The sequence below is a fragment of the Phocoena sinus genome, chromosome 1 (assembly GCF_008692025.1).
Source record: "Phocoena sinus isolate mPhoSin1 chromosome 1, mPhoSin1.pri, whole genome shotgun sequence".
Lineage (NCBI taxonomy): Eukaryota > Metazoa > Chordata > Mammalia > Artiodactyla > Phocoenidae > Phocoena > Phocoena sinus.
The window spans coordinates 101692735-101719676 of NC_045763.1; the positions used below are offsets into that span (position 1 = coordinate 101692735).

The 26942-nt window shown below is 40.3% G+C and overlaps 1 protein-coding gene across 4 annotated transcripts in view; it reads left to right on the top strand.

The window, feature by feature from the left end:
• Nucleotides 1–7734: 7734 nt before the first annotated feature.
• The window catches only part of HIPK1 (homeodomain interacting protein kinase 1), a 47323-nt gene continuing 28115 nt past the window's right edge, over nucleotides 7735–26942 (top strand). Inside the window, exons 1-3 of one of the 4 annotated variants that reach the window (XM_032621741.1) lie at nucleotides 7735–7945; nucleotides 18377–19454; nucleotides 26694–26817. In XM_032621741.1, the coding sequence (XP_032477632.1) occupies nucleotides 18379–19454; nucleotides 26694–26817 (1200 nt within the window). In that variant the 5' untranslated portion in view covers nucleotides 7735–7945; nucleotides 18377–18378. Of the gene's footprint in view, nucleotides 7946–8128; nucleotides 8345–18376; nucleotides 19455–26693; nucleotides 26818–26942 lie in introns of those variants that run through there. The other 3 variants (XM_032621750.1, XM_032621746.1, XM_032621743.1) reach the window with 3 other exon arrangements.

The following is a 26942-nucleotide window of genomic DNA, read 5'->3' on the forward strand; positions in this document are numbered from 1 at the left end:
CTTCCCTGGTGGCGCAGTGGTTAAGAATCCGCCTGCCAATGCAGGGGACATGGGTTCGAGCCCTGGTCCGGGAAGATCCCACATGCCGCGGAGGATCCCACATGCCGCGGAGGCTCCCACATGCCGTGTAGCAACTAAACCCGTGCGCCACAACTACTGAGCCTGCGCTCTAGAGCCCACTAGCCATAACTACTGAGCCCGCATGCCACAACTACTGAAACCCGCACTCCGAGAGCCCGTGCTCTGCAACAAGAAGCCACTGCAATGAGAAGCCTGCACACCACGACGAAGAGTAGCCCCCACTCACCGCAACTAGAGTAAAGCCCACGCATAGCAACGAAGACCCAATGCAGCCATAAATAAATAAATAAATAAAAATTTTTAAAAAAGAAATAATGGGAAGATTTCATACTATTCTAAATTAAATTTGTCTGGCTTACAATAGAGATTGGCAGTTGTCTTATTTGTTTCATTTCTCAACACTCCCTCATATAAACATGGTGCTTTGCTACATCTTTAAGAAGCCAATTTAATTTATTTTTAGAATTTAAGGATGACCCCATAGATCTATGAAGATCTTGCAATGAAGCTTGAAGTTACTGGGAGACAAGAAGTTCCCTAGAGATCAATTAGTTATTTGCTTCATGATCTGTGGGAAAACTTGTACTTTTCCACAAGGAGACTGAAAGTGATTTAAGTCCCTTTAGGGAAGAAAATCTGCCTGACTGGCCTTGGGGAACCATCTCTTACTCCTGACCCAGACTACCCTTTGTGGTAGGAAATAGAAGATAAGTGAGTCCACTTGTTCAAGAAAAGGGATTTAGACCTGGGTTCTCTATCTCAAGTCCACCCCCAGGGAGACAGTTCTCTCTGCATTCTTGGAGTGGTTGATAAGCAGGAGAAATTCCATCTGGAGGTCCATTTAAAAGAAAAATTATTTTACTGAACTATAACTGATTTTCAATGTTGTGTGAATTTCTACTGTAGAGCAAAGTGGTTCAGTTATACATATATATATACGTATATATACATATATATGTACATATATGTGTATATATATACACACACATATATATATACACATATATATATACACACATATATATACATTCTTTTTCATATTCTTTTCCATTATGGTTTATCACAGGATATTGAATATAGTTCCCTGTATGTGCACATATTTCCGATGCTATCACTAGTGAGTAACTGTCAGTCCGTAACCTGTTCCCACCTCTCACCCTCTCTAACCACCACCACCACAAGCTGTTTTGTCTTGGGTTCATGGCACTTCTCCCTTTCTCTTCCGTAAGATATCCCACCTACATCACTACAGAATGATTCTGCTTGCCCTTATTAGTATCCGTATCTACAGCTGCTCGTGGGGGATTCTCATCCTCAGAATGGTTAAGCTTGTCTTTATTTTGGCCACAATGCTTTTATTTAGATACACCCTTCCACCTTGACTATCTCATTCCTGGGTAACTTCCTCTTCTTTGACCACATCCTGGACCCACCAGATCACAGAAAGCTCCCAGATTCTTGGGCTTGGTTCTTTCCCTAAACAGATAGCTTATTGAATCATCTTTCAATCACACAAAACTTCTGGTTAGCCTTGGGTTAGTGTTTCCCTTGCAGTATCCACATATTTAAACCACTATTGTATTAGGGCTATCTAACCAGTCCTAACTCCTCCCACCAATTTATAATAGCTTTGGGGAGTGGAGGATGAAGTCTGTCTCCAGTGCTACAACCCCATCCTTAATGTGCTCACTGAAAGGTGTGCTTCTAAGAAGCCGAGAAAATTGGGTCAGGCTCACTCACCCTACTAACCAGGCTCTGTAGAAACAAAGCATGAGGGTGAGACCAGACGCCTGGTGCTTAGGAAGTTGGGAATATAAGGTTTGGAGAAAACCTGCTAAAAGGTCTGAGCACCCAAAATTCCAAAATTGCAAGCAGGGGTTCCCCTGCCAGCCAACAATGCTCTAACACCAGTTGGGTGTCCTATAATTCAACTCAGTTATGACACTATCTACTCGGAGAGGACATCAGATCTCACAGACTAAGGCTTCAGTCTCACAAGCCTGCCCCCGCCACCACTTGAGATGCCCATCACAAGTCCAGGTTATCATCTGTGCTTCTGACTGATCACTATAGATTGGAGGTTTCAATGACCCCTCTTTGGGTTTGATTAATTTGCTAGAGCAACTCACAGAACTCAGAGAAACATTTTACTCACTAGATCATCAGTTTATTATAAAAGGATGTAACTCAGGAACAGCCAGATGGAAGTGATGCATAGGGCAAAGGATGTGGGAAAGGGCCAGGAGTTTCCAACCTCTCTGAGTGCCACTCTCCCCATATCTCCACCTGTTCACTTCCTCCTTCAGAACTCTGTCTTCATCCTGGATGACTTCAACATTCTGGCCTCTCAGTTTCTTTGACCTCCTCATCTCCAAAGACCTTATTTCCCTCTCTCTACCTTACCACCCTGTCATTATCATAAGTTGTACTACATCTGAAATCTCAAATTTAAACCCTCTTTTCTCCCAGCTTATCTGCTCAAGTACCCTCATTGCCAATGTTTTACTGTTCATAAGCTCTCTCTGAGCTTCACTTCCTACCTTGACTGGACTGTATGCTACAATCCATCAATATAATATCACTCCCTTGCTCTCTTTCACTCAAACTTACCTCGAAAAACTTCAATTCTGGATAAATCATAATATCTATCTACTCTTTGCCTGCACTAGAGCAGCTAGATGTTGCTGGAGAAATCATTCAACCAGGCTGACTGGTTTCATTTTAAAGTCATGATCTCATACACTAGCATGGCGTTCCATACTGCTGAGTAACCCTATTATGTGTCTCTAGTAAGCTTGGTTTCCTATTCTCCCTTTCCTGTTTCTTTCCCCTCCTACCCACACTACCATCTGTCAGTATATCCTGTTGACTGTACCTTGAAACATATCCTGAATCTTATTTCTTTTCACCATCTTCACCGCTATCACCCTTGTCCAAGCAAACTTTGTCTCTTGTCCGAGTTCTTCAGTAGCCTCTTAAATGTTCTCCCTGCTTCCAACACTGCCCCCCTCCTCTCCAAATACACAAGTAGAGTCCCCACAGCAGCCATGACATAAATCATAGCATGTTACTTCTCTGCTCAAATCCTCCGATGGTTTTCCAGCTCACTCAGAATAAAAACCAAAGTTCTCCTGGTCGTCTGAATGGTGCCCACCATCTGTTGGTTCCTCTCCTCCTCGTCTCCCACACTTCATTGACTCTGCTCCAGGCACACTGACCTCCTTGCAGTTACTGCGATGTGCCCGGTAAGCACTCACCTCACTTCTTCCCTCTCCCTACCATCTTTTCCACCCAGGATACCCACATGGCTCCCTCACCTCCTTCAAGGTTTTGCTCAGCGAGGCTATTCCTGGTCATCATATTTAAAATTACAACCACCTTGCCTGCCACTCCCTCTTTCCCTGCCCTGCTTTTTCTCCATAGAGCACTTCACATATGATATCATTTACCTATTGAGGTTAGTGTGTGCCTCACTGTACTAGGATGTAAACTCCAGGACTCTTTTTTTTTTGTCTGTTTTGTTCACTATTTCATCCCTACTGTCTAGAACACACAACACGTTCTTAATGATAAACATCGGGTGAATGAATAAATGAATCAATCTGAAGGAATGGATGGATTGGATTGCACATCCTTTAGGCAATCCTTCCTCAATAAATACTATTTCTCTCCAAGAGGGAATAAAGCAGAGTTCATAGCCCTCAAGGGGCTGACAACCATTGAATGCTTAGTTCAGCAGATACTGTATAAATATTATCTCTATAACTGGCAACTACCCTATGTGAAAACTAGTGTCCATAAATCCCTTCATTCATTTGTTCATTCAACAAATATTTATTGAATGCCTACTATGTGCCAGGCATGTGTTCCAGACATTGAGGATATAAAAGAGTGAACAAGACAGAAAATGTCCTGCCCACATGGAACTTAAATTCTAAAAGAGAGAGACAGGCAGTATACATGAATAAATATCAGATAGTGATACGTGTTAAGAAGAAAATAAGACTGGCTAATGGGGGTAAAGTGCAGTTCAGATAAAGGTCAAGGAAGTGTCCCTGTGGAACAGAACAGAAACAGACTCACAGACATAGAAAACAAACATGTTTAACAAAGGGGAAATAGAGAGGGGGAAGGGATAAATTAGGAGTATGGAATTAACAGATATAAACTACTATACATAAAATAGATAAGCATCAAGGATTTACCGTATATCACAGGGAACTATATTCAATATCTTGTAACAACCTATAATAGAAGATAATCTGAAAAAATATATATATATAACCTAATCACTTTGCTGTACACCTGAAAACTAACACGGTATTGTAAATCAACTACACTTCAATTAAAAAAAATATTATCACCCAATGCGGGACAGAGACATTCATCTAACTTTGGGTGTGATACCCTGAGAAGAACGCAGTGTCATTATTCTGGCCGGAAATGGATAACTTGAACCTAGTAATGAAGAAACATGAGATAAACATAAATGACAAAACTAAAATGAGGAGCATTGTGTTATTTTAAAGAAGGATTCTGTATTCTTCAAAAATATCAAAGACAAAGAAAGGCTAAGGATCTCTTTCAGATTAACAGACTGAAGAGACTGACAATTAAGTGGAATATTTGATTCTAAACTGGATCTTGGGCTGGAAGAGGAAGAGATGGTAAGAAAGACATTATTGGATTGACAAATTTGGAATACAGATGGTAGATGAGATAAAAGTATTTTATCAATGTTAAGTTTCCTGGAATTGATAATTGTATGGATTGTGTCTGTAAAAGAATGTATTTATTCTTAGGACATTGAAATATTAAGCGATAAAGGGGCATGACGTATGCAATTTACTTGCAAATGGTCAGATAAAAACGTGTGTGTAATCTATTTGGCTGAGAATGCAAATGTTAAAGCAACAGGCTCAAAATGTTAATAAGTAAATCTGAGTAAAGGGTATATGGGTGCTCCTTTTACTATTCTTGCAACTTTTCTATGAGTGTGAAATCTTTTCCAAATAAAAAGTTTCCTGGAGTCTAGATTTGAAAAATCAGTGAGGATTCTCTCTTGTTGATTCAAAGGATTTGCCCACGTTCTGCCTCCTATTCTTTACTTCAGGCCTTCACTCTCATCTGGTTTTCCCAGTTTTAGAACTGTTGGCTTCTACTTGAATTCTCTTTCGCTTCTGGGTCCCTTGGATTTACTACTTGTTTGGATAGTTTGCCTAGCTTTCGGACTCAATTTCTCTCAAGACACAGCCTTTTGGTCAGCTTCTCCTACTTGGCCTTAAACACTGCAGCTCCTCAGTGACTTCTAGTCTACAACGCTGAATCTAGGCCCTAGAGGGATATCACACCCTAGATGACACATCAATGCTTCCAACTGGCAACAGCTCCATCTCCCTCTCCAGCTGCCCCGACTTTGGGAGGAAATAGTTCACATATCTTCTCCCCTCTCTCCATGCTCCCTGCTTGATCAAACCCTCATCACAGTTTTCTAATTAGACTCTCTTTGTCCAGTCTTTGCCCACTCCAGCCTGCCATCCTCCTCACTGCTACCAGTTCTCTCTTTAAAGCACAGATTCCTTCATATTACCTGTCTGATTAAACCTCCACTAGCTCCGCATTGCCTTTCAAAATCTGACTCGGCCTACCTTACTGTTTCCATATTCTGCCACTTCTCTGCTGAACTGTATGCTCCTTCAGGGCACAGACCATACCCTTTGCTTCTTTGTTATCTTTAATTCTAACACAGTATCTGGCATACAGAAGATACTCAATAGATACTTGCTGAATTGACAAATGAACTCTAGTTACACTAAACTCTGAAATTTCTTTGAGCGTACCATGTTTAAACATCACCTTCTCTGAAGATCTTCCCTGACTCTGTCATTCAAATCTTAGATATATGTCCCCATGCATTTTTTTTTCCTCACTAGACTGTACTGTATGCTTTCTGAGGGAAAAGATCATGACTTATTGATCTTGCATCTGACTCAATGTGTAGGAGAGTACCTGGCATCAAGCAGGGAGAGTTTGTTGGATGGATATACGAATACTGGAGAGAGGAAAATACTAGATTTTAAGAAGGTCTCAATGAAGTGAGACAGACTGAGGAAATGACCAAAGAACAATGAAAATAGAGATCAACAAGTATAAATAAATAAGGTACAAGAAGTAAATGAAGTAGTCAAATGATGATGCAGAACTGAATAACCAGAATCAAGTGGGAGTCAAAGAGGAAAGTCTTCCTAAAGGCAAATTTTTTTTTTTTTTTTTTTTTTTTTTTTTGCGGTATGCGGGCCTCTCACTGTTGTGGCCTCTCCCGTTGCGGAGCACAGGCTCTGGACGCGCAGGCTCAGCGGCCATGGCTCACGGGCCCAGCCGCTCCACGGCATGTGGGATCTTCCTGGACCGGGGCACGAACCCATGTCCCCTGCATCGGCAGGCGGACTCTCAACCACTGCGCCACCAGGGAAGCCCAAGGCAAATTTTGAGATGCGTTTGAAAAGAGGAAAGGGACATAATGTGGGAGAGTAGGAGCTTAGAGGCCTGTCATGGAGTTGGGTTGAACCAAGGCATGGTAAGCAATTAATGTTTTGGAAGCCTGCTTTTCAAGCAGGATCTGTTCTACCCCAGAGCTCAAGTTCTGACTTTTTCCTGGCTCCCCAAGCAGGCATGTTCACCAACTCTCCATGTCTTGAGGTTTCCCAGGTCAGTCCATCGTAGGACTTTATGTTCTCTAAGTTTCTGTGAAAATAAGCAAACAAACCTGCCCTGTGGGATTGAATACTCCTGCTAACCCTGGTCTTCTAGAGAAATAAAGTTCCCTGTTCCCAACAAAAGAGAACTGCTCCCAGTGCTGTTAAGCCAGGAGAGAAACCCAAAGGTAGCATAACCACTTTAGCACATCTTCACAAAAATTATCTCTTCCATCCAAAGAGGTCAAGGATGTATAATGAATGACATCTGAGAAATATAACCTGATAGCAGAATCTTGTCTTAGCCACATCTGCCCTCTCCCTAAAGCGTATATGCAAATAAATACCCATGGTGCTGCACAGCCACTTTCTAGGGCACAGATCCATGTCGCCTCCAGCACTTGTGGGATGGAAAAAAATATACTACCATCTCCCTACAAATGTCCCACACTTTAGGAATCAGCAAGAGGTATATCTGAAGTTTTCCAGAATTTCTTGGCCCAGGGAGATGGCAACTGTCTTTCTATTAGGATAACCTAGTTTTCACGCAGTGTTTATTTTTCCAGAATGTTGTGTGCCCAACGCATTCCGTTTCCTGAATACCCGGTTTTGCTATCTCGTGGTAGAGGAGAGAAAATTATGTATTAGCTCACTGCAGGTTTTGAGGGGGTTGCGTTCAGAGCACAGCTATTCTTTCTCACCTCCTAATGCAAACCCAGGTTCCCAAGGAGGCAAGGGAAGAGCCCGCTCAGGGGCTCCTCATGTGTGTGGAGGCTACGGATCCTATACACCGCTGTCAAGCAGCTAGAACGTCCCTAGGTTGCAACGATACATCAAACCTAAACTGAGGTAATTCCTCACCAGCAGGGGGCTTCCTCGGTAAGCACTGCCTCCCCGCGCGCTGTCCAATCTCTGGGGGTGTCACGCTAGGCGGTGGTGATGTCACACTGGCGGGGATGACATTTTAAAGCTGGACCGCCACACCGCCACCAAGCACCTTTAAATCACCGCGGAGTCGGCCGTGAGGAGGGGGCGGGGAGCCGATCCCCGCACTCGATCCACGCTGGCTCCCCACGGAGGCCCACCCACTCCCACTCCCACTCCCCTCCCCCTCCCACCAGTACTATGAAGTCATCCTAACCCGCCAGCTCTCCGACACTTCCGCCTCAGTAGGTGTCATGGCGCGAGGCTGGGGACTAGTTCCCGCGAGGAGGGGCCGGCCGGATGGGGGCGGCCGCTCGGCGCTCAGCTCGTCGAGTCTGGCGACAACGGCGGCTGCGGAGCCAGGGGCCCGGCGGTGGCCCCGGACGGCAGCGGGAGGCTGAGGCGGGAGCGCGCGGTGCAGAGGCGGCGGCGGCGGCGAGAGGCCGGGCGGCGGCGCTGGGGGGAGGCTGAGGGGGCTCCCCCCGTGGGACGGGCGCGGGGACGGCTCCGGGGGGCGGGGGCCGGGGCCCGGGCCGGCTCGCGCGGGGGGTATGATGACCCGGCGGCGGGGCCCCGGATCTCGTCTCCTCCGCCGCCTCCTCACTGCAGCCCCAGCTCGCGGCTGAGAACCAGACACACCGGCGGTGAGTCGAGGCGGGGGGGGGCAGTGGCCTTGGCAGGGAGCGATCTCCCATCGGCTTCCCGCGGCGGGGCCGGGCCGGCCACGGGCTCTCCGGGGCGCCCGGCCTGCGGGGGGAGCCTCCCTCAGCGGCCCCCACCCGGGACCAGGCGCCGAGCCCTGCGACCCGGCCGGTGACGGCCGCGGAGAGGATAGCGTTCCCAGGAATGTGGGGAGGCTGCGGGCTTGTTTTCGGGGCAACTCCCCCGTGTCCTGCCACTTCTCTCCTGGGCGTGTTGTCCTCAGATGACAGGGGACCGCCTGGCGTTTTCTCACCCGGCCGGTTTTTTCTCGGCTGTCGTGGCCGGTTCCCAGTGTGTGGCTTGTGCGTGTGAATTTCACAGCTTTGCTTAGTGCCGTGTTTGGGGTTATTTGTGCTGTTGGGGACCAGGAAGCGGTGTTTGGAACGGACGGCCGCGGAGATGTGGGTGTGGGAGTCCTCCTATCCTCTCCACTGCTGTTATTTAATCGTTAGGTTGGTAAATTGTAATGATGGTGGAGACTGCGTGGGACCGGCCCACCTAATGTATATCTATGCAAGGCAGATCTAGATGTCTGGCTCGAAGGGAAACTTCTGCTGTTTGACGCCACTTTCCCAAAGCTTTCGTTTAAAAAAAAAAAGGGAGGGGGGCGAGGAAACAACCAAAACGCTTGGTAAGGCCCCCCGCTGTTCACAGGTCTGTGGGAAAGAGGCCGTTTTTTGTGCCTAGCAACCAAGACCTGGGGCTCGGTCTCCAAGAGCGCTGTTCTAACCTCCAATTTGTTGTGGTGACAAACCGTGAGCTCTGGCCTGTGTTTACGCTCGGCGCGCTTTCTTTCCTGTTTAGGTGGGGGAAGGGAGGAGGGGCTAGAGGAGGGAAAAAAAAACCACCCCAAACTCCAGTGTCTTTCCTCCACTTAACCCCCTGACTCAGTTGTAGATACTCTTTGAGGCAGCCCTAGATGCTTTTTCTTAGTGACACTTTGGGAATTTTCAGTCATTGCATCAAAATATTAATTTCAGCTGTAGACTCTTCTGCCCAATCTGTCCTTTATCTTATTTGTTTCCTGGTAACTGATGAAAACAGCAGCATGGCTTCCTTCTTCCGATGAAGTGGGGTTTAAATTAAGTGGCTGATGCCCTCAGTAGAACCTACAGTTTTGCCCTTGTTTGTGTAAAGCTATTTTTGATTCCTGGTCTGTAGTGGGTTCTTTTTTTTTTTTTTTTTAAGATTATAGAGAATGCAAATCTTTACCAGCTCTTTTTCATATGTAGGTCTAAAGCTTTCTGTAAAACATCTAAAAATCTACTAACAAGTCATATAATAGTTGTTAATTCAGCTGGTGATTTTGGAGATACCTGTAATCATCTCAGGGTCCTGTGTTATAAAACTTGTACGATGGTATGATGAAAGATATCACTGACTTTAAGATACTGTTCCAGGCTTGAAGGATATTTTGGTAAAGTACTTGTGGCTGGAACTGGAGGCAGCCACGCCAGTAAAACATCTTACTAGTAGAATGGTGAATGAGATGTTGTAAACATACTGAGTCTGATTAGTAAGTAGGACTTTTGCTGGCGATATCTTCATGAATAGTTTATTCTATCTTTGGCATTGTAGTTTTTTGGATTGCAGAGCAAGTTGATTGGTAATTTGAGATTGAAAACCAAGCCAGAACTCTCTCCTAAAAGAAAAAAAGATAATCTCAACATTCACAATTCTCTGCAAAATAGACTTCTTTTATTCTCTGGTTTTGTTTTCATAAGCACAGCTTAGTCAGTGGTTGTGTTGGTAGAAATCAGTGAGCCAAAACTGCCTTATAAACTTCTTACAGTTGGAACTTGTGCAGCTTGTTGTTAGTTATATATCGTAACTGGTTCTTTTGTAATTTGAAGTAATTTTGCAAACATGAACTTCCTGATTGGCCCTTTTATTTTCATTTTCATGACTATATAAAGCAATCCATTTTTAAAAACGTTACAGTTATTAATTTTTCCCCAGTTTCTTCCCTTAAATGTTATGCCATTCTGAACACAAGTCATCAAAATAAATTTTCTCTCAAGTACCACTTCAACAATCACTGATTTGCTTTTCGCTTCCTTTTTTGTTTTTTAGTTTTTGTTCCTAATCTCCCATCTCCCTAAATGCCTTACGTATTTTTGTAGAGCATAATTTGGCACTTAAAAAATTTTACATCCTGTTTTTATATATATATTTTTTGTGTCATATCACCTAAGCAACATTTTAAGTTCTTTGAAGATAGGGAAACTTAGGTGTATTTCTTTTGGATTCTTTAAGAGCGCCTTGTACAGTGCTTTCCCACCATACTTAATGAAAAAGAATCAGAAAACCTGAATTCTTTGCCAGCATTACTACTCATTAGCTCTGTGTAAAACTTGTTTGGCTTTCTTGGGTCTACTTTTTCTCATCTTGGAATTACAGGGTTTTAGAAAGTCTTTTAAGGTCCATTTTAGCTGTAAGAATCCCTGTACTTTTTTTGCCAGTGTCTTCTGCTCCAATCAAATGCATTACTCTAAATGGTTTTTCATTTTTCCATATCCCCTGGCATACTGGCAAAAGTTATTCATCTAAGACCTTCTACCTTCCCTCTGCCAAACTGTCGTTACCTTAGTTGAGTCCTGTTTTCCTTAGGCCTTTTCTGGCTGATCTAAACAGGGTTCTATCTTAGTGTTTATGTTTCATATTGATTTGCTAATTTGTCATTTTTGTTAATTTGTCATTTTTCTTATAATTGAAACTCCGAGGTATAGTTTTCTTTGTTCTAAACTTCATAGACCTTATAGACTGTCCTGTGCATATACTAAGATAGTGCCATTTTACCAAATACAAAAAACACTTTTCTTTTGTTCTGTTGCTATAGATTCTTCATTCCAAATAAATCTAAGAGAGCAATTGAAATTTAGGAAAAAATATCCTGCCTAGAAGGAAAACACCACTCAGCCAGTTTACCAAAATATTACAGAATTGGTTTAAATGGCTGTAAATTACATAGAATTGTAGAGTTCCTTCTTTGTCAGCTACCACCACCTATTTCACACCCTATTTTTGCATACTAGTTGAGGAACTGGCTCTTTCACATGGTTCCATGTGAAGGAAGTGTTACAGGAAAGGGGGTGGGGAACTTTGATTCAAATGCCGTCCTCAGGGTTTCAAGCTTATTTTTTCCTTCTGTATCACTATACTTAGAATAAGTATTCTCTTGTAGACAACAGACTATAATTTCTATCTCATGTGAGTATTTCTCTAATTTAGTGAGAATGACTTCTGAGATCCCCTTACATTTATATATGGAGCAGTAATGTGATCTCTTTATAGTCATTCATTCTAGCAAAAATTTGACACACGCTGTGTGCCAGCCATTGTGATTGATGCCGGTGATACAAAAGAAGAAGATATCTATTCTGCTGTTAGGAATTGCCGTCATGGAATTTGCAGTTTAGAAGAGAAGTCAACTTTTAAATAAGTATTTATTTATTTATTCTAAGTATGACTACAAATAGTCATACTTAGAATAAAAATCCAGAGTGACCGCAAGTCAGTATGTATTCTGGCCCTTGTCTGCCTTTTTGGGTTCTGCTTCTACTATTTTTTCCCTTGTTCCGTTCCATCCATTCTGGTCTCTTCTTCAGATAGACCAAGAATGTATCTTGGCACTAACTGTTCTCTCACTGGGATGGCTTCTTCTTGTCAATTAGGTCTCAGCTTTAAGTGCCACCATCCTACAGTGCCTTCCCTGACCACCAAAGAGTATCTCTCCCCCTCCCACCATCTCTATCATGTCATTGTGTTTGTTTTCATCATAACATTTATCACTAGCTGCCATTTTCTTGGAGAAGAGGTGTTTATCTCCCCAGTAGAAAGTAAACTCCAGGAGATAAGGGATCTTGTCCATCTGGAACCACTGTTATCCCTGGGATCTAGAACAGTGCCAGCAGACATACTAGATGCTCAGAATACCTTTGTTCAATGAATAAATGAAATAAATAAGTACAAGTGTGGTAAGTGCTACTACTTCTGTAGTAGAGGATCCTGTGGGAGCCTTTATCAGGAAATCTAACCTAGTGGTCTGGAGAAGGCTTTCCTGAATGTATTTGTCAGCGTAGGGCTGGCTAAACAGTCTTGCTGAAGGAAAATTGTTTTTCTCTCATGTAACAGCCTAAAGTAAATGTTCCAGGTTGAAGTGAGCATTCCTGCTGGGCAGGTTACTCTGCTCTACATGATCATTCAGGTACCCATGTTCTTTCCATCTTGCTGCTCTGCCAACCCTTGAGTGTTGTCTCAGGGCAGAAACTGGATCTCCATGGGTTCCTCCTGGTGGAAAGGGAGTGGAACACTAAAGGCTCATACGTCACTTTTTATTGGAGGGAGGGACTGGTAAAATGTTGTCTAGCCTTGTGCCTGGGATGAAGGAGAATGTAGATTGTGGTCCAGACCAACAGCCTATGCCACATTGAAAAAGTGAGCTTTAAGTGAAGGCTAAAAGGATAAGTAGTAGTTAAAAGAAGAGAAGACAGGGTAAAATGAAGTTCAGAGAGAGAATGTTATGTATGAAGGAACTGGGGCAGGAGAAACATTTGGAATTACTAGAAAAGAGAGTGCCTGGGGGAAAGAGTCAGTGAAACGAGGCTACAAAAATAATCAGGGTCCAGATCTTATAAAGCCTGACAATCCAAGTTAGAGATTTTGGACTTTATCTTAAAGTTTTTATTTTATTTTGTTATTTTATTTAGTTATTTATTTTTGGCTGCGTCGGGTCTTCATTGCTGCACGTAGGCTTTCTCTAGTTGCTGTGAGCGAGGGCTACTGTTTGTTGTGGTGCACGGGCTTCTCATCACGGTGGCTTCTTGTTGTGGAGCACAGGCTCTAGGTGTGCGGGCTTCAGTAGTTGTGACTCGTGGGCTCTAGAGCGCAGGCTCAGTAGTTGTGGTGCAGGGGCCTAGTTGCTCTGTGGAATGTGGGATCTTTCTGGACCAGGGCTCGAACCCGTGTCCCCTGCATTGGCAGGCGGATTCTTAACCACTGGGCCACCAGGGAAGTCCCTATCCTAAAGTTTTAAATGAGGGATAGATATGCATTTTTAAAAGCTTCAGTTGTAAGGTGAAGAATGAATTGAGAAGGGCTAGAGAGTACCATTTGGGGAAAGTTAGGCTGTTGAACTAAGTAGTGCAGGATTGTGCAGTAGGTGGGAGATATTTGGTGTTCCAGTGAGAGTTTTCTTCCCAATCTTATCTTTTTCCAGAATGTGTATTCTTATTTACCCACTTTAATGATATGAATACTCTTTATATATCAGTGTGCTGGAGAATACGTACATCTGTGTACATGTCAGCTGAGGACAAGTGCTAGAGTAAGAAATCAATATGCAGTACTGATGGTAGGTTATTTAGATCACCAATTGTTAAATGGTATCAAAAAGTCAAAGATGATTCCAAGCAAAAGCATTAGGAATTTATTATTGGTATGTCCGGGAAAAGATGGAAGTTAGTCAAGACTAAGGGCAAAACACTGATAAATGATTACCTCCATTGTCATACTCAAGTATTTCATTCATAGTTATAATATTTGAATTCTTTATGGTAAGATTATCTAACTGTAGTGCCCAGAGGATGGGGCACCCAGTAAATGTTGTTAAATAGATGTGCCCATGGCAGGGAGTGGAGAAGCTGTTAATTTGACTGTTTTTGAAAGCCTTCGAGTCTAGGAAGACTCAATTCTCTTTTTACCAACATGTACAAGTACCAGTAGCCTTTTGCCTTTTGTTCTAGTTTGGGATTAATGCAGTGGGAAAGTTTGTCATTATATTTAGACGGTTAAATCCTTGGAAAGTCAGGTTTGAAATGAAAAGACTAGTTTATTGCTAGAGTCAAGAGGGGAAACATTTTCAGGAAGTTAGCTTTTAATTTATTGGGAGCTGTTCTCATGTGAATTGAAAATAGTGTAATGTGCTTAACGGAGTGTGATACATTTTAAATTTCCCACAGATGTTAATTCTATTCCATGGTTTTGTTTGGGAAGTCTCAGCCTAGGGAGAAAACTGTCTTTCACCCCCCCACCACACCCCCTGCAAAAAAAAAAAAAAGAAAGAAAAAATTTTGGGGGGACATAGTATCTTTATTTCGTGTTTAGAAATGGCTGTTTTTAGCTGAATTTCAGAGTGTTATATAAATAAGAGTATAGATTTCTAGGCAATTTTGATTCTGTATTTTCTTCTCACCTAGTGCTTGTTGAGGTCAGGCTGAGTCTCAGCCACACTGTAAGAGTCCTGGTGGCATGACATTGACTTCAGTACCATACACCCTTGCTGGGGGGAAGGCCAGTGAAATTCTGGGTTGTTATTTCCCTATGGGTGGACTTAAGTTTGTCTTACTGAGTAAGAATTATTATATTTATTTATATACTTAAACTTTTGGAGCAGTTTCCTAGAACTTGTGCTTTTTGCAGTACTCAGTGTGAATTTGAAGCCATCAGTATCTGTTATTTTGTTCACTGGGTGAAAGGTTGTCATTAACATTCCTCTGGTAAACAGAATACTTTTGAAAAGTGTCCAGTTATGATCATCATACTTCTAAAAACTTGGAGCTACATTTCATGAATTCTTTTCAGTATAAGCCCCCATATTCCTATACATAGCTACAAACTGCAAATTTTGTATAGTATTCAAATTTTTTACTAAATACTTTTAGGTACATGAAGGTTGTGCTTATGTATTTTGATAGATTGTTAAAAGTAGTAACTCAACAAATATACGATGGAAAACAAATTTCAAAAATTTGCTTCCTTTTCGTTGTTCAGAAATTGGTTTGATACTATGACAAGAAAGATTTTTGCATATATTAATAGGTAAATTTTGTAAAGGCACTACTTGATTGCAGTTTTTCTCTTATTATAGTTTGGTATTATGTCAGTGATGTAGGTAGAATAAGATGATTTGTAAATCTGTAACCTAGGAGTTAAATTGCAATAACATTTTTAAAAAATATTTATTTATTTATTTTGGTTGCTCCAGGTCTTAGTTGTGGCTCCAGAGCCCCTTAGTTGCGGCATGTGGGCTCCTTACTTGTGGCATGTGAACTCTTAGTTGTGGCATGCATGTAGGATCTAGTTCCCTGACCAGGGATCGAACCTGGGCCCCCTGCATTAGGAGCGCTTAGTCTTATCCACTGCGCCACCAGGGAAGTCCCGCAATAACATTCTTTTAATTTATACTTTTTTTTCTCTTCAAGGTTCATATAAATTATAGAAACTCTTGTTTAAAGTAAATCCAGACAGCATTTTAGAAATTGAAGGTTGAGGGTTTGTTCTTCCTTCTAGCTGTCTGGTCCAGTGCAGATAGTTTTTAGTTGCATTCAAGCACAAAGAAATGTATACTTTGTTTTTTTATGTTCTGTAACATCCCTTGTCATGTTTCCTTCCTTTCTAGTTGTGTGTGTTTATTCTTTTATGACTAATAAAATTACACTGTGTGTACTAGAGTGGAGACTTCCCCCATATCTCAAGGACTGCACAGATAAAAGAGAGGAACGTCAAAAAACCAAAACAAAAGAAGCATTTGAGAATCCTGCAGTTTAACATGAGTAGTAGGAAGTAGAAATGAAGTTGGTAGGCAGTGGTCAAATCACCCAGGAAATACTGAGTGTCTGTATATTGTCAGAGTCTGTGGTAGGTTCTGGTGATAAAAGCAAAAGAACAAGACAGATATGGTACCTGCTCTCATGGAACTTTTACAGTATCTGGGGATGTAACATTAAATAATGTTATAGGTACAGGGTGTTGTGGGAATGCAGTGGTGGTGATGATTGTGGGGAGTGTGTGTGTGTGTGTGTGTGTGTGTGTGTGTGTGTGTGAGAGAGAGGGAGAGAGAGAGAAAGGGAGGGAGGAGGGAGGGAGGGAAGGAGGGTGGGAAGAAACAGTTTTCCTAGCAGAGAGTCTCCAAAATAGAGGGCCTCCCAAGAACTGAAAGAAGGGGCAGTATGGCTGGAGTGGTGGAAGAATCGAGGTGGGGAGATTTTGGAAGACAGCAACTAGATTTGGGGGGAGCTTTTTAAGGCAAGTTGAGGATTTTGGATTTTATCCCTAAAGCAATGAAAGACCCTGGAGGCAGAAGGAGGGAGATGGTTAACAAAGAGCAGTCCTCCAATATATAATACATAATTTAAAAGCAAAGGTCCCCTGAGTGCATTCAGGATGAGTTTGGAGGCTCCTGGCAGTTTGAACTAGAAAGGTTCCAATAAGGGTAGAGAAAAAATGGCTGATTTGAAATATGCTTAGGAAGTAGATAAGATTTGTTATAGGTTAGATATGGGGATTAAGGGAGGGAAACAAGGGAGGGGAATGAGTCAGGATAATAATATTAAGTGAGTTTTTGGCACTAAGCACGTCATGTGTATTAAATCATTTAATTTACCATTTTATAGATGAGGAAACTGAGACTCATTGACTCCCTGATTTTTTAGCTTGAGGTGTTAGATGCACGATGGTGTCTCATAATTGAGGTAAAAAACTGGGCGTGGGGTGGAGGCTCAGGAGTTTAATTCTGGACATCTTGAATTTGAGATGTCTCTGAGATATCCAAGTTGAAGTGTGGAGTGGTTATTTGAAAATAAGGATTTGGAGTTCAAGAGAGAAGTCTGGGTTAGAGAGGGAAATTTGTTAACTTTTTCGCAGATGACTAATGCTGGGAAGTAGTGAAAAGAGGGAACATGTGGAGCAAGAGAAGAGGGATTAGTGTGGAGCCCCGAGGCACCTGAGGGTTATGTGATTCAGAAGGAAGAAGATAAATATGAAATGGCTTGTATGCTAGGTCAAATGTTTGGACTTTATTCTGAAAATATTAGCTTTGGGATTAGTCTTTGGGCTTATTGAGCTTGAGGTGTCTGTGGGACATTCAGGGACAGAAAGGTGGTTAGTTCTTATTACTTTTCCCCATATTTTTCTAAGGATGACTTCCTGAGGTTCTTCAGAAGATCCCGTCTGGGCTTTGCCTCATCCTGATTACTTTCTTCTGGTCAGTTTATCAATGGCCCTTTTACAACATAGTGGGCAGAGCTAGACACTGTTTTATTTGTGATCTGAGCAGAGTGGGTTGCCTTCACTTTGCTACATTCTGGACACTACTTTTTCTGTGAATATAGTTTAAGATTGAATTAGCTTTTGAGGGGAGGGGAACGTTATTACATAATGTTTCTCTTGCCAACAAAGTGTTTTTCATATATGATCCTGTGAAACCTTGTATCTCTTATCCTTGTGCTTTGTGCTAGCCAGATTTTGGACCTAAGTAGGAAGTCAATATTTGTGTTAAATGTCATCAGCTAGATTTACCTTATGGTTTCTGTTCTTTGTGATCTTTTTGGACCTGTTACTTAGCAATATTGAGTATCCTGCCCAAATTTGGTCCATCTATGAATTTTATAAGCATGTCATCTATGTCTACATTTAAATAATTGATTTAAAAGCTAAGCAGGGCAGGAATGAAGGCAGCTGTGGAATGAACTCTGGGGCCAAAGAGCTTGGGTTTGAATTCTAGTGCTGCCACTTAAGAACTGTGTTATTTTGGGCAAATTCTTTTAACCAGTCTGTGTCTTAGTTTCCTCATCTGTAGAATGGAAATAATGATAGTATGTTTTTCCAAAGGTTGTGGTGAGAATTAAATGAGTTGTGTGTATGAAGTGCTTAGACTACCACTTGACACATACTAAGTGATCAATCATCTAAGCTATTGTTGTTGTTGTTTTTATCTTATAAACCATCTTAGATGTTCATACTCTTTTAACAGTATGTCCTATTATTGCTGAGTCTCAAAAAAGTGATTCAGGATGTGTAATTAGACCAAAAAATTTATCCTTCTATAATAGGAAACATGTTTTGGAAAATGTATAAAATAAAACCTCAGCCAGATACACGTTTACTTGTTTTTTTCTAAACTGAAAGTTTTCTGATATACTAATTGAGGGGTTGTATAAAATTGAGGGCCTAATTCTTCCTCTTTCTTGGTGTAGGTATGGCATCACAGCTGCAGGTGTTTTCCCCCCCATCAGTGTCGTCGAGTGCCTTCTGCAGTGCAAAGAAACTGAAAATAGAGCCTTCTGGTTGGGATGTTTCTGGACAGAGCAGCAACGACAAATACTATACCCACAGCAAAACCCTCCCAGCCACACAAGGGCAAGCCAACTCTTCTCACCAGGTAGCAAATTTCAACATCCCTGCTTACGACCAGGGCCTCCTCCTCCCAGCTCCTGCAGTGGAGCATATTGTTGTAACAGCTGCTGATAGCTCTGCCAGTGCTGCTACATCAACCTTCCAAAGCAGCCAGACCCTGACTCACAGAAGCAACGTTTCTTTGCTTGAGCCATATCAAAAATGTGGATTGAAAAGAAAAAGTGAGGAAGTTGACAGCAACGGTAGCGTGCAAATCATAGAAGAACATCCCCCTCTCATGCTGCAAAACAGGACTGTGGTGGGTGCCGCTGCCACGACCACCACTGTGACCACAAAGAGTAGCAGTTCCAGTGGAGAAGGGGATTACCAGCTGGTCCAGCATGAGATCCTTTGCTCTATGACAAACAGCTATGAAGTCTTGGAGTTCTTAGGCCGGGGAACATTTGGACAGGTGGCTAAGTGCTGGAAGCGGAGCACCAAGGAAATTGTGGCTATTAAAATCTTGAAGAACCACCCCTCCTATGCCAGACAAGGACAGATTGAAGTGAGCATCCTTTCCCGCCTAAGCAGTGAAAATGCCGATGAGTATAATTTTGTCCGTTCTTATGAGTGCTTTCAGCATAAGAATCATACCTGCCTTGTGTTCGAGATGCTGGAGCAGAACTTATATGATTTTCTAAAGCAGAACAAGTTTAGCCCACTGCCACTCAAGTACATCAGACCAATCTTGCAGCAGGTGGCCACAGCCCTGATGAAGCTCAAGAGCCTTGGTCTAATTCACGCTGACCTTAAGCCTGAAAACATAATGCTGGTCGATCCAGTGCGCCAACCCTACCGAGTGAAGGTCATTGACTTTGGTTCCGCTAGTCACGTTTCCAAAGCTGTGTGCTCAACCTACTTACAGTCACGTTACTACAGGCAAGTGGCAAATGCTAAAGAGCATGTCTTCAACTAGAGATCTGTCTTTATATTTAACATATATTACAAAGGGCTACATATAACAATGAATTTATTTACACATTTCAACACAGAATAGGATAATATATTTTAGTATTATCCTAAATATATTTAGTATTTAATATTCCATGTGTGTGGCATTCCTATATGTAACATTATTTTATTTCTGAAATTTTAACTCTAGAAAAATTAATTCAGTCTGATTCTGAAGGTTGTTCTAGTTGAATTATAGTAGCATCTGGTTCCTTCTTTACTACCGTTATACCTAATTTTCCCATTTTAAAGTATCTTTAAATATATAAGATGTTTACTTATATGTGATGAATTTGGGCATATGCTGCTATTTTTCCCAGGTTCCTCTCTTGGCAGGTAAGATGCCTTGGGAATAATTCCAAGTTTAACTCTAGCAACGTTTTATTATTTTACATTTTCTTTCTTGCATAATAGAGAGAATTGGATTAGATGATTGCTAAGGTCTCTTCTCGTTTTAATATTCTCCATAGTCCTTTGAACTTATTTGCATATGAACTTATTTGGTTCCATAGTCCTTTGAACTTATTTGCATATGAACTTATTTGGTTATCCTAAAATGGCCTTGACCCAAACACCTTATACTTTAGTGATTTATATTTCCATACTGATACTTCTAATAAAGCTACCTTTTCAATATATAATAATTATTGGGACAGAACTTAAATGCTGGTATATAGAATTTTGTCTGTACTGTAATCAAGGAGCATTACTGAAAGAGAGAAGACGGGAAAGTCTTTAAATGAGCTTTCATTTCTCAGTACATCATTTATCTGTCTAGTTATTAATTTTAAAGAATCTGATATTTATTTTAATGGTCATGCATTAAACACAGATTGTACACTCACCCAATCACGAAGTGAAACAATAACAAAAGATAACCCACAAAATAAGTTTTATCAAGAGATATGTCCAACATGCCAAATGCCTATAATAAATTTTGAGGAAATAGAAATTCTGAACTAAGAATTTTATAGTATGTGTGAAAATAATGTAAGGACATTTTAACCTGTATAGGGACTCAGAAAATATGCCATCTACATATTTTTGTTTTTCTAATTGTGATAAAACCTACCTAACATGAAGTTTACCATTAACATGTACCATTCAGTGTTGTGAAGTATCTTCATAGTGTTGTATAGCCTTCACCACTATTTCCAAATGTTTTTTATCACCCAAAACAGAAACTCTGTAACCATTAAGCAGTAACTACTCCACCGTCCTACCCCCTACCCCTGTTACCTCTATTTGACTTTCTGTCTCTGAAATTGCCTATTCTAGATATTGCATATAAGTGGAATCATACAGTAGTTCTCCTTTTGGGTCTGACTTACTTCACTTAGCATAATGTTTTCAAGGTTAATCTCTGAAATTCTGTAGCATGTATCAGAATTTCATTCCTTTTCAGGACTGAATAATATTCTATTGCATGTATATACCACATTTTATTTATCTATTCATCTGTTGATGGGCACTTGGGTTGTTTCCACATTTTTGGCTATTGTGAATAATGATGTAATATGAACATTGGCATTCAAGTGTTTGAGTCCCTGTTTTCAATTCTTTTGGGTATAAAACTAGAAGTAGAGTTGCTGGGTCATATGGTAATTCTTTAACTTTTTGAGGAACCACCAAACTGTTTTTCTCAGCCATTGCATGATCTTATATTCCCACCAGCAATACATGAGGATTCCAGTTTCTCCATATCCTCACCAGTACACGAGCACCTGTTATTTTCTTTCTCTCTCTTTCTCTCTCTCTTTTTTTTTGTTTTTTTTGGATAATAGCCATCCTTATGTATGTGAAATAATATCCCATATAGTTTTGATTTGCAGTTCCCTAATGTTTAGTGATGGTGAGCATCATTTCATGTGCTTATTGGCCATCTGTATGTCTTCTCTGGAGAAATGTCTTAAGTCCTTTGTCCATCTTTGAATTAGATTGTTTTTTGTTGTTGCTGAGTTGTAGGAGTTCTTTATATATTCTGAGTATTAATCCCTGGTCAGATATATGATTTGCAGATATTTTCTCCCATTCCATGGGGTTGCCTTTTCACTATATTGATAGTGTTGTTAGCACAAAAGTTTTAAATTTTGATGAAGTCCTATTTGTCTTTTTTGTTGTTGCTTATACTTTTGGTATATTCAAGAAATCGTTGTCAAACACATGTCATGAAGCTTTTCCCCATGTTTTCTTCAAATAGCTTTAGCTCTTATATTTAGGTTTTTGATCCATTTTGAATTAATTTTTGTATGGTATAAAGTATGGATCCAATTTCATTCTTTTGCATGTGGATATTCAGTTTTCCCAGCACCATTTGCTGAAAAGACTGTCCTTTCTCCATTGAATGGTCTTGACACTCTTGTCAGAATCCTTTGGCCATATATATGAGGGTTCATTTCTGGGCTCTCCCTTCTGTTCCATTGTTCTAAATGTCTGTCTTTATGCCAGTACCATGCTTTTTTGATTACTGTAGCTTTGTAATAAGTTTTGAAATCAGGAAGTGTGAGACCTCTAGTTTTATTTTCTTTCAAGATTGTTTTGGCTGTTTTGGAGTCTCCTGAAATTCTATATGAGTTTTAGGATGGACTTTTCTATTTCTGAAAAAAACATCATTGGTGTTTATAGCGATTGCACTGAGTCTGCAAATCACTTTGTGCAGTATTGACGGCTTAACAACATTGTCTTCCAATCCACCCTAATCTGTTTTTATCTATTCTTTTTATAGTTTTCTAAAACTCTATCACAGTAATACTTGATGATGAGCCTAAGGCAAGTGGAATAGCAGCTCAGGCATTCCTTCTTTATATAAATTTTATCCACAGTGGTCCTGTGCATGTTGCATTGTTGCTTTATTAGAGTCCATTAAATCCTCACCCTCTTGTCTTTCAGAAAACCTCTCTGAAATCCTTTTGACCATTGAAGCATTCTGGCTCCAGAGCCAGCCTTCCTCTTACCCTCCTTTTTACATTGCATTGTTTACATTGCTTCATCTTGCTGATAACATGCCAAAGTACTATCAGTTGACATAAATTTTTGCCACCATGCTGTCTCTGTTGGCCGTGGGCACAGCTAAATGATTCAAGCAGTTAAAGTAAAGTACTTTATTTCCTAGCCCACTGTAAATGTAAATGTAGACTAATTCCAAGAAAAGTTGCTGTCTTTGGGGCTTGAGTTTTAGGCACAAAGGTTTGTCATGCTTATAAGCTCAATGCTTTTCCATTCTGAACAGGCTAGCTGGCCTTAAAGCTGAGATCACTTTGTTATGTACGGAAGGACAAGATCTAGATAAGGAAAACATATTTTCAGTTTATCCTAGACAAACAAACAATCCAGTTTCATCTGACACTGAAACCACAGTTAACACCTAAGCCACAGATGTAGGAAGTTAGACTTTATGTAACATCTCTTATTTGGTTTGATGCCTCTGAGATGGGTGGGAAGAAACAAGAGTGTTCATGAAGATGAGCAGAGAATGATTTGTGCTGTTAAGTGATTCCAACCTTAGCTTGCTCTGGGTTCCAGTGAAATAGAGCTTTATGACTTAGGTGGAAGTTTTCAATTTAAAGGAGTTTGAAGTTGGGAAATCGAAACGCAAGCATTGCTATTTCTACCTCCTGGTTATAGCAGTGAGAGCCTGTTTAGTATTTGTTCTCAAAGGATGGGATGTATCTTCAAAGAGGAGAGTCACCATGTCCAAAGTACAATTAATGCCATTTTCCTACTAAAGGGAAGACTGCTAGTTTTGTTTTCCTTTTTCCTGTGCTTTAATACGTAATCTTTTTTACTGCCCAGTTGTTAGGATGTCAGAGCTGGAAAGGGACCTAGAAGAGTAATTAACTTATTATATAGATGAAGTAGAACAAGAATTTCAGTTTATAGTTTATATTGAGGGATTGAGAAATATTGGAGGCCAAGGGGAAAGATGATATAGTAATGAAAATATTATCAAGAATTTGATCTGAATTCAGAGGTTAAAACATTCAGTCTTTAGAGGTGAACCTGCTCTAAATGATGTTCAGTGAAAGAAGATAACTTAAGTCTTTTTGCTTCCTGGAGTTTACATAAGTCTAACATTTTTAGGCTCTAATGAAAGTGAAAAGTCCTCAATAGACTGAGCAGCCTTATTTTATTTTACTTTATTTTTACTGCTTTCCCTGTTTTTCTTTTGATACTTACCTTTTTGCATGGTAGATGTGGTAGAGTTAACTGTTTTGAGTGAGCTTTTACTTGAAATACTTAGCTGCTTTTGTTACTTCAGAAGCAGAGCAAGACCAAATGGAAAAACTGATTCCAGTCAGTCTTCAGGGTTTTTTTGTTTAATGGGCTTGGGAGATGGAATTAGTGTTTTTCTTAATTTCCCTTAAACTTTAAGCCTTAGAAGCCTAACAGTTACCACATCTTATGGCTACCTTTTTAAAGAAGTAAGTTATTGGGTGGCCTGGCCCCTCCCTGTGACCTGCCTTTTGGATTTTAAAATGTCTTCCTGGTATAGTAGGAATGGCAAAATCAATCTGCTGCTCTTCAGTTGATGTTTAGGAATGTTCTAAGCCCAGTTTTTATTTTGGCACAGAGCCATTTGCATTCTCCCTGCCAGCTATTTTTGGCACTGTCATGAACTTAGAAATTAATGAGTCTGCTCAGTGAAAGTAAAAATTGTGTTCCTTTTCAATTTTAGAAAGGCTTTTACGTTTCTGGGTACTCTTACCCTCTAGTTTATTAAAGCTATCAAACATGCCACAGTGGTTGTATTTAATTGAACTCTGAAATTCCATCAGTAATATGGGGCTCTAGCCACCTGCAATAGGAATATCACTTTTTTGTTTTCTTTGGCTAACAGAACCACAGTTCACATCAAATAGCCCCAAAACTGATGGTATTAGTGGTTCCACCCTTAGCTGTCAAATAGTGTAAGTCCCAGCAGGCCTGGATCTTCTGCTGTTTCTATGCAAGGATCAGGAAAGTTTTTAGACCCTTTGGAGTCCTCTAATTTACCATTTTCTAGGGGCTACTTAGAAAATTACTCTGGGAGGATATTCTTATTTAGGGAAATATCTTTATACCCTCCCCACTCAGTCTTTGTCTGCCCCCCTCCCCCATACACACAACACAACAGTAAGCACATACTACTTAAGAATAAAATTTGGAAAACCTAGGCACTTCATGAGGAGACATGGCCAATGGTTCCTAATGGAGAGATCTGCTTTTCCATTTAGCTCCTGATTAATGAGGGATCTGGATCTGGAGTGTCCTTACAGATTCAAATTCTGTGACTTGTAAGAAGGAAAGGAAATTATTTGGAGATGATAAAGTGTTTCAGAGCTCAGACCTTGGATCCAGACTACCTGGGCTCCAGCCTTGGGCAAGTTACTTAACCTGCCAGTGCCCAGTTTCTACATCTGTAAAATGGAAATAATACTTTCTTACATAGAATCTAAGGTGCCATTGATTATAAGATGAAATATAATATTATTTATGTACCAATAAGAAAGTAAAGGCACTGCCATTAAACTAAAATATATCATCATTTGCAGGAATCTTCTTAATTTCAGAGATGTTAAAATGTGAAAAATGTGTACCTTATAATTGATTACTTAACAGTGATAAGATCTACTTTCATAGGATTGTAAGAATTAAGTGAACCCCACATTTTAAAGAACTTAGTGCGTGGCACATACTAAGTACTATATAAATGTCATCTATTGTTATTAATATAACCTATTATTATCATCCCCCTTTTGAATCCATTTATCTCTTAATTTTAGTTACAATTTGAAAAATACCATGTATACCACCATGCCAAATAGATGAGTATAGATGGGTATGTATTTAACTTTTACTTATTTAGAGACAGTATAATGTACTCAACTTCAGAGCTAGGCTACCAGGATTCAAATTCTAGCTCTGCCACTTATTAACTGTGATTTTGGGCAAATTACTTAATCTATTTGCCTCTGTTTCCTCCTCTATAAGTATAACATAGAGGGGCTAATAATTTTGCCTTGGATATATTCATAAAGAGAGAGCTCTTAGTTTATGGTATTACCATAGTTTTCTCTTTAATGTTTCGTAGGGTTGGGTTTCTCACATGGAGCGTTAGTGGAAATGAATATTTCTGAAGGCACACAGTTCAAAGTTTTAAAAGAATGATGGTATAATAATAGTCATTGTTTTATCTAACACTTACATAATGCTAACCATGTGCCAGGCGCTGGTCAAGAGCTTTAATATTTGAACTACATCATTATTTTTTACTTATTTATTTTAACCTTACCACAACCTGATGCAGTAAGAGGTACTCATCTCCATTTTATGAATGAGGAACCTGAGGCTTATAGTGGGAATCAGCCGCATAGCACAGGGAGATCAGCTCAGTGCTTTGTGACCACCTAGAGGGGTGGGATAGGGAGGGTGGGAGGGAGATGCAAGAGGGAGGAGATATGGGGATATATGTATATGTATAGCTGATTCACTTTGTTATACAGCAGAAACTAGCACACCATTGTAAAGCAATTATACTCCAATAAAGTTAAAAAAAAAAAAGAACCTGAGGCTCAGAAAGATTAATTGCCTACAGCTGTTAAATAATGGAATTAGGATTTGAACCACTGTGTCTCTACAGAAGGCATTTCTGTCATAAAGGGGTATTTATTGATCAGGCCATTTAATTGATTTTTCTGTAATTAAAAAGTTTCTAAGAATAAAAAGAATAAGTCCATAATCCCTTATCTGTAATTTCTAAATTCAGAAAGCTTTCAAAGCTAAAAATCTTTTTCTAAGTTTGGTATAAACTTATTTTTTGGCAAGACCTGGCTTGAATCAATGTAAGGCTGTTTAAAGTATTTGTCTGGTTTAGTGTGATTGCTCATATGTTTTGTTGCAGAAGTATTAATGTGTTTGATTATGGGATGCTTCCCTAAACTCCATTGGGATTATTATGAAGTATGTAGTTTATGCATGGGTAATACCTTTCTGAAATTCAAAAAGCTCTGAATTTCAAAACACATCTGGGGCCAAGAGTTTCGAATTATGGATTTTATACCAAAGATTGTTTTCATTTTCATTAAATCAATGTACCTTTACGTGATACTAAAACAAGACTTAATCAACATAGTTAGTTTCCCAAAATAATGTGTAATTTTTTTAATTTGCTATTTTTGTTTTTGCTAGAGCCCCTGAAATTATTCTTGGATTACCATTTTGTGAAGCTATTGATATGTGGTCATTGGGCTGTGTGATAGCTGAGCTGTTCCTGGGGTGGCCTCTTTATCCTGGTGCTTCAGAATATGATCAGGTAAGAGTGTTTATTTGGATGGCAATAGAAAGCAAGTAGTTACTGATGAAAGATTCTAGAGGAATAGAAGTACTAGTGAAGTATTTATTTAGGTTGTAGGGAAAGAATAGTCCAATTAAAAATAA